Below are 8,808 nucleotides of genomic sequence, written 5' to 3' on the forward strand. Positions count from 1 at the left end.
TGATCATTCTCGAACAGTACCCTGTTCCTGCCTTCTCCCCATACCCCCTGACTCCGCTATCCTTAAGAGCAATATCTAGCTCTTTCTTGAATGCATTCAGAGAATTGGCCTCCACTGCCTTATGAGGCAGAGAATTCCACAGATATACAACCCTCTGACTGAAAATGTTTTCCTCATCTCCTTTCTAAATGGCCTACCTCTTATTCTTAAACTGTGGCCCCTGGTTCTAGAATCCCCCAACATTGGGAACAAGTTTCCTGCATCTAACGTGTCCAACCCCTTAATAATCTTATATATTTCGATAAGATCCCCTCTCATCCTTCTAAATTCCAGTGTGTACAAGCCAAGCTACTCCAGTCTTTCAACATATGACAGTCCCGCCATACCGGGAATTAACCTAGTAAACCTACGCCCTCAATAGCAAGAATATCCTTCCTCACATTTGGAGACCAAAACTGCACACAGTACTGCAGGTGCGGTCTCACTAGGGCCCTGTACAACTACAGAAGGACCTCTTTGCTCCTATATTCAACTCCTCTTGTTATGAAGGCCAACATTCCATTGGCTTTTTTCACTGCCTGCTGTACCTACATGCTTCCTTTCAATGACTGGTGCTCTAGGACACCCAGTTCTCGTTGTACGTCCCCTTTTCCTAACTTGACACCATTCAGATAATAATATGCCTTCCTATTCTTACCACCAAAGTAGATAACCTCACACTTATCCACATTAAACTGCATCTGCCATGCATCCGTCCACTCACACAACCTGTCCAGGTCACCCTGCAACCTCATAGCATCTTCCTCACAGTTCACACTACCAAACAGCTTTGTATAATCTGCAAATTTGCTAATGGTACTTTTAATCCCTTCACCCAAGTCATTAATTTATATTGTAAATATCTGCGGTCCCAGCACCGAGCCTTGCGGTACCCCACTAGTCACTGCCTGCCATCCAGAAAGGGACCCATTTATCCCCACTCTTTGCTTTCTGTCTGCCAACCAATTTTCTATCCATGTCAGTACCCTACCCCCAATACCATGTGCTCTAACTTTGCCCACGAATCGCCTATGTGGGACCTTGTCGACGGCTTTATGAAAGTCGAAGTACACCACATCCACCGGCTCTCCTCTGTCAATTTTCCTAGTTACATCCTCAAAAAGTTCCAGAAGATTTGTCAAGCATGATTTCCCCTTCGTAAATCCATGCTGACTCTGAACGATCCTGTTACTGCTATCCAAATGCTCCGCAATTTCGTCTTTCATAATTGAATCCAGCATGTTCCCCACCACTGATGTCAGACTAACTGATCTATAATTTCCCGTTTTCTCTCTCCCTCCTTTGGCTTGTTTATTTCATTGCTTGACCTCATGTAAATGGGGATTTCAATAAACATGTTTGTTCACTGGCTGTAAGTAATAGTAGTGTTGATGCTTATGCCTCTGGAGATATATCTCCAGCTATAATAAGCAAATGTTTCACAGTTTGTTGGTAAGGTAACTAATGACTGCCCGTCGGTTGCACAGAAAATGCACGCTCCACCCCGTGGTCTGGTCTATGCAATTTACTACACATCCCTCGCAGTTGTCGCTGTCCCGGGTAAGGTTCAGTGGTCATATTTAATTCCCAAATTATATATTGGTCTTTATTAGGTATTCTGGAGATCCAGAATAATATACTGTGTCCACTTCAGATGTAGCCGCTTTAGAGGAATACCGCAGCGATTTTCCATGATGATGGCGGATTTCGTCTCCAGAACACTGAGGAGAATGCACGAATGCACGTGCATGTATTAGTACAAAAGATAAGAAAACATAAGATACATTTTCTGCTAAGGAGCAAGAATAAGTGGAATCGCAATAAACATCAACGATGAACTTAACGACGATCTCAAACCTGGTAAATATTCCTATATTTCTAGCCGACCCACCGGCAGCAGGAACAAGCGCCGAATTCCTTGCGATGGATTATGATGTTGAATTCCTGCCTATCGGTGTAAAGTGTTTCAGAACTTTAACTTCAAGACTATAACCCGCAATCTCCAGTTATTGCGAGTGGTATATTTGCGATGGAAGCCTACCATGCACAGTGTCTTCGAAGTAAAACGACATACAAAACAAAGGGAAATCAATAATTCATGCAATATATGAGAGAAATCCACCATCCTCATCCAATGAATCGCAACTAACTTCTTTATATTTAACAAAACCTGTATTTGTTGTCTATATTGAAAGATTGGATAATATTTCTGTTCAAGTGGACCTCGTTGGCCTGCAACTTAATACATAATGTAGACCTGGCAGGTAACTGGAAAGATAACAGGTACGTTAGCATTTGTTGCGACAGGGTTTGATTTCAGGAGTAGTGAGGTCTTGCTGAATTATATAGACTCTATATTATAGAGGCTTGATGAGAACGCACCTGGAGTAATGTGCCGAGAGAAGCCCCACCTAATAAAGTAGTAACTGCCATAGATGGAGTGCTGTAAATAGACAGCATGTTTACTGTACGTCATGTGAGGAAAGGTTCAATAGACTAGTCCTGCATTCTCCAGAGCTTACATTTCTTACAAGGTTCAGCAGAATACGTTCTTTCTCTGACCGTGAATTCTTCCACCAAAGGTAGCAGCTTCCATATAATCTTGAGGCTATCTGAGACTGCAATGCGCAAAAAAACCAACATGGTAAGTGGAATACAGACAACAATCGAGCGGCCAATAGCGCTGGAGACTCTGATTTGATCCCGACTACGGATGCTGTTTATAAGGAATTTGAACGTTCTCCCCGTGACCTCGTGGGTTTTCTCCGAGATCTTCGGTTTCGTCCCACACTCCAAAGGCTACATTCATTGGCTTGGTGTACGTGTGAATTGTCCCTAGGGTGTGTTGGATAGTGTTAATGTGCGGGAATCGCTGGTCGGTGTGGACTCGGTGGGCAGAAGGGATTGGTTCCGCGCTGTATTTCTCAAACTAAAACTAGATGCTGGGCCATTGCGATCGTTTAAAACAGATGTTGATAACATTCTGGATATTCAGGAAATGGAGGGATGTGAAAGTGCAAGAAAATCTCACAAAGGTAAAGCACAAGCTATGGTTTTGATGAATGGTTGAGAAGATGCGAATGTTAAAGTGGCTCGTTCTTGTCATGAATTAAGTTGTGAGCATGCACCCGTGTTCAGTCGCCGATCTCAGTTTATATTATTCTTATCACATCATACAAATTTGTAAAAGTTACATATTGCCGGTCTATTTGTTGTGCTTTTGGATGTCTATTGACTTATCTTTAATGCCTTTCTATCTTTAAAGCTAATTTAGTGGCGATTGTGATCCTGTCCCGAGGAAAGTGTGGCCTGTCCAGATGTATCACTCGCTACTTGGTCTCCATGGCAGTGACGGATCTTCTACTCATCATTACCGCCGTCATCATCAACCGCATCTGCGGCATTTACTTCCCAGGCAGTTTCCTCTCCATCACCCCAGTATGCAGTGTCATTATCGCACTAACCTATGCAGCGAGAGTCAGTTCCGTTTGGCTAACAGTCGCTTTCACCTTTGATCGTTTTGTGGTTATATGTTGTCTGAAACTGAAAACTAAATATTGCACAGACAGGACGGCAGCTGTGGTCATAGGAACGGTCTGTGGACTTGGCTGTTTCATCAATATCCCTTGGTACTTCATTCATCAACCCATCTATATCGTTAACAATGTGCCTTGGTATTGCAAGTTGAAGGATGCCCGTTATACCTCTCTACTGTGGACTGCCTACGATTGGTTCGACCGCCTTTTAACCACGTGTCTACCGTTCCTTTTGATTATTTTGCTCAATGCTCTAACTGTCAGACACATTTTAAAAGCGAGTCGAGCTCGGCGGAGACTCCAAGGACAAAGCAATGGGACTAATCAGAGTGACCCAGAGATGGAGAGCCGACGGAAGTCCATCGTTTTACTCTTCGCCGTCTCGGGCAGTTTCATCCTGTTGTGGATGACGTATTTTGTACAGTTCCTATATGAGAGGTTTACCCACGATTATCAAATCAACGGTTACAGTGATCCCAAATTTATTTTCATCGAAACTGCCAATATGCTGCAGCTATTGAGCTGCTGCACAAACACATTTATTTATGCAGTGACTCAGAGCAAATTTCGGGAACAGTTAAAAACTGCGGTGCGGTGCGGTCGGTTCAACCTAATAACTAAAGTAATAAAATAATAAAAGACGAATAGTAGAGACGCAAGAAAATACAGTTGCTGGAATACTGAGCAAATATAAAGTGCTGGAGGAAGACGACGGGTCAGGCAACATTGTGGAGTGAATGGACAGGCGAAGTTTCCGGTCCGGGTACTTCTCCAGCAACATCGCTTGTCCTTTACCTGCATAGATGCTGCTAGACTCCTCGTGCTCATCCGCAATTTATATTAATAACATGAAGAAATTCAACCACGAATGTGCACCACGTTAATAATTTGGGAGAGCGCTACATTTTTATGTTGAGTAAAATATCCTCAACTACACTACACATCCCTCGCAGTTGTCGCTGTTCCAAGTAAGGTTCAGTCGTCATATTTCATTACCTGATTATATATTGGTCTTCATCAGATATTCTGGGAAACGTAATCTGATATACTGCGCCCACTTCAGATTTAGCCGCCTCAGAGGAAGACCGCAGCGATTTTCTATGATAATGGCGGATTTCGTCGCTTGAATGCTGAGAATAATGCACGAATGCACTTGCATGTATTAGTAAAAATTATAAGAAAATATTAAATCCATTTTCTGGTGGAGAGTAAGAATGTGAAATCGCAATAAATATCGATGACAAATAAACCTGGTAATGATTCCAACGTTTCTAACCGACCCACCCGCAACAGGAGCAAGCGTCGAAGGACTTTGATGGTGCATTGCAGCCTATCGGTGTAAAATAACTCAGAACTTTAAACTCAGAACTTCAGATAAAGCGAGTGGTATATTTGCTATGGAGGCCAACCTTGCACAGCATCTTCGAATTAACATACAAAACAAAGGGAAATCAATACAAAATGCAATATATGAGGGAATTTCATCAGCCCCATCTAATGAATCGCAAAGAATGTATCTTTATATTGAAAAAAAATACTGTTTTTCTTTCTGTATAGAAAGACTGGGTAATATTTATGTTCAAGTGCGTCTCGTTATCCTGGTACTTCAGTCATAATTTAGACCTGGCAAGTAACTGGAAAGATAACGGGTACATTAGAATTTGTTGCGACAGGGTTTGTTGCAATTACGGGTGCTGTCTATACGGAGTTTGAACGTTCTCCCCGTGACCGCGTGAGTTTTCTCTGAGATCTTCGGTTTCCTCCCACACTCCAAAGACGTACAGGTATGTAGGTTAATTGCCTTTGTGTGTGTCTAAATTGTCCGCACTGTGTGAAGGATAGTGTTAATGTGCGGGGATCGCTGGTCGGTGCGGACTCGGTGTGCCGACGGGCCTGTTTCCGCGCTGTATTTCGAACACTAAAAGTAAAATTAGAGGCGTGGCTATTGTCATCCTTTAAAACACATGTTGATAATATTCTGGATATTCGGGAAATGGAGGGATGCGAAAGTGAACGAAAATATCACTCAGCGGGAAGTTTTGCTAATGCTACACGGGAAGGTTTAAACTAGATTGGCAGGGAAGTGGGATCACATGCAGCACAGAGGGACGTGAGAGGCTAGAAGTTGGTACGGAGGGTGGTGTGGGAAAGGTTAGTGGACAGAATAGGCAGGTGAAAGGCGGAGAGCGAGGAAGGAGGGTTGGTTTAAACTGCACGTATTTTAATGCAAGGGGCCTGACGGGTAAGGCAGACGAGCTTAGGGCATGGATAAGTACGAGCGACTGGGAGCTTGTAGCCATGACTGAAACCTGGTTAAGGGGGGGGGCAGGTTTGGCAGCTCAATGTTCCGGGGTACAGGAGCTTCAAGAGATACATGGGTGAGGGGAAAAAGAGGAGGGGGTTGTATTATTAGTTAAGGAGGATGTCACGGCTGTGTTCAGATGTGACATAACGGATGGTTCGTCCAGTGAGGCTATATGGGTGGAGCTGATGAACAAGGGATGATCACCTAGTTGGGGGTGTGTTCCCTTCCACATCTCCTCCCCCCCCCCCCCCCATATTAATTTACAAATATCTCAAAGAGGTAGAATCCTGCCATGTCCTTGCAGTCCTTCCTAAATATAGTCACAAGATTATTCACCCTCCAGTAGTTCAGTATCTCTACCAGGCTGAGCACGGCACAAATTACATCTGCCCGGGCTCCGGCAATTTCTTTCCTTTCTTTCCATAACGTCTAAGGATATACTTCGTCAGGCCTCGATCCACGATTACGCTCCTCCACGCTGCCGCAATCTCGTCGGTGTAATCGCCATATGGTTCCGAAAGCGCCGACTCTATTTCTCGAAACCTCTTGTAAACCTTCTCCACGGTATATAAACACGAGATGTATCTACCTCGTCCATCTCTTATGCTTCCGCTCATAGACGCCCACACTACCCTGAAGAGAACCCCTTCCGTCCCAAATCACCCTTTTGTTGTTAATACGTGTTAGTAATTCGCTTAACATTCCCCTTCCCCGTATCTGCCAAGGATATCTCGTGTCTTTTTCCTTCTCGATATACTTCTTAAGTGTATTCCTACACGCTTCCTCTAGCACCCATCTGCGAAGAACAATACCCTTTTCACGTAACTTTATTTTCCATAATTGCCTTGAATTTCTCGAAGTTTCTTACTTTATTATCGTTGATAGTAGCTTGTAGTTCTTATCCTTCGATATATTGAAGGTAACCTACCTGTACAATTACGCTCCCTACCCACCCCCCACCCCTCCACCACCCTAGTTTTGGAAATACTGATTGTATCGGCCATACATGGAATCATCCTTGAATGTTGGGATTTTAGAAAGTTAATACTGCTGTATCTCACTGGCCATATCCTGTCTAACCACAGGTTGAACCATAGACCCACCAAGACCTGGACGTCATAACCGTGCAGCTCTTGGAGTCATAAAGTCACACAGAACGAAAACAGACCATTCAGCCCAAGTTGGCCGTGCCGACCAAGATACCCCATCTACACCAGTCCCACGTGCCTGGATTTGACTCATATCCCTCAAAACGATTCCAACCCATGTTATCGTCCAAATGTCCTCATAACATTGTTTCTAGTACCTTACTCAACTACCTCCTTTCGCAGCTCGTTTCATATACCCTCCACTGTCTGAGTGAAAACGTTGCTGTTGAGGTTCCGATTAAATCTTTCCACATTTACCTTAATCATATGCGGTCTGGATCACGATTCCACTACTCTGGGGGAAAAAAGACTACGCATCCTCTTAAATTTATTCAGTGACATCTCCTTGATTTTTACGATTTCGTCCCTCTTTTCTAACCGGTTTACAATTGTTCAACATGTTCGTGACCATCTATACCGCCCCAGTTGCCAGAACGGGGTCCTATTTAATTTCCTGAATAGATGTATTTTAAACGTACTGATTGCATCTCCACCATCTCTTCTAGCTGCGAGCTTCAGATCAAGCTTGGCCAATGTAAAAACACCAGCTTTTTTTAGATATAGTGCGGAAACTGGCCTTTCGCCCCACCGACCAGCCATCGCCCCGAGCACTTACAGAACTCTGCACACTACCGACAATTTATAAACTTTACCGAACCCAATTAATCTGCAAACCTGTAAGTCTGGAATGTGGGAGGGAAATTCTGAGTTCCCGGAGAAACACACGCGATCACCGGGAGAACATACAAACTCCGTACAGACAATATCCATAGTCAGGATGGAACCCGGGTCTCTGGAGCTGTATGGCAGCAACTCTACCGCTGCGCCATCATGCCGTACTACCTCATCAATTCCCTTTTTTAAATCCTTCATCTCTTCTTAAACCTGTGCGCCTCTTATTTTTGAGATTTATACCATCTCTGCCTCGTATAATTTTAGATGTCCCCTACAAATCCCCTCGCACTCTCTTTACTCCAGGGAAATCAAATCCAGCCTCTCCAATTTTTAATTACTAAGTTACACCAATTGGGCACAATCTTGGTGAATCTCCCCTGCACTCTATCCAACGAAACGACATCCATCCCATAATATGACAACCAGAAGTGTACTCAATACACCAAGGTCGATCTAACCAGTATTTTGTAAAGTTGCAATACAACATAATGTCCCAACTTTTATAGTTTATGCATTATCCCATGAAAGAAAGCATACGATATGCGTTCTAAACTCCATTAACTAGATCTATTGTCACTTGAAAGGAACTATGAACTTGAACATGCAAACATCAACATTCCTCGGTGCCCTTCCATATCCTATATATGTACATATTTTCCGGGATGATGCCGGATGTCGTTGCTTAAATACCGAGGACAATGTACGAATGCGCTTGCATGTATTAGTATAAATAATGAGAGAATCAGATACATTTTCTACTGAAGAGTTGAAATAAATTGAGTGGTAATAAATACCTTTGATGAAATATTCAGAGCAAACTTAAATCTGGTAATCATTTATATGTCAACAACATCCCCACCGGTAGCAGGAACTAGCGCTAATCTCCATGCAATGGACTATGATGCTGGATTACTACGCATTGGAGTAAAATAACTCCGAACCTTAAGTCGGAGAGAATGCCCGAGAACATTCCGATAATGTAAGTGGTAAATCAGAGATGGAAATCTATCTTTCTCAGTGTCTTAAAATTTAAACAGCAATAAACAAAACAAAGGGAAAACAAAGGGCGGCACGGTGGCGCAGCGGTCGAGTTGCTGCCTTACAG

General features: G+C 43.3%; 1 protein-coding gene across 1 annotated transcript; it reads left to right on the forward strand.

Annotated features, from left to right (window-relative positions):
• Positions 1 to 1,529: 1,529 nt before the first annotated feature.
• On the forward strand, positions 1,530 to 6,080 carry LOC144600790 (putative G-protein coupled receptor 139). The gene is made up of 3 exons (XM_078412681.1): positions 1,530 to 1,599; positions 3,305 to 4,169; positions 6,017 to 6,080. Exons 1-3 carry the CDS (start codon positions 1,530 to 1,532, stop codon positions 6,078 to 6,080), a joined length of 999 nt encoding a protein of 332 aa, XP_078268807.1.
• The last annotated feature ends 2,728 nt before the right edge of the window (positions 6,081 to 8,808 follow it).

The sequence above is a fragment of the Rhinoraja longicauda genome, chromosome 16 (genome assembly GCF_053455715.1).
Source record: "Rhinoraja longicauda isolate Sanriku21f chromosome 16, sRhiLon1.1, whole genome shotgun sequence".
In the NCBI taxonomy this organism is placed as follows: Eukaryota; Metazoa; Chordata; class Chondrichthyes; order Rajiformes; family Arhynchobatidae; genus Rhinoraja; species Rhinoraja longicauda.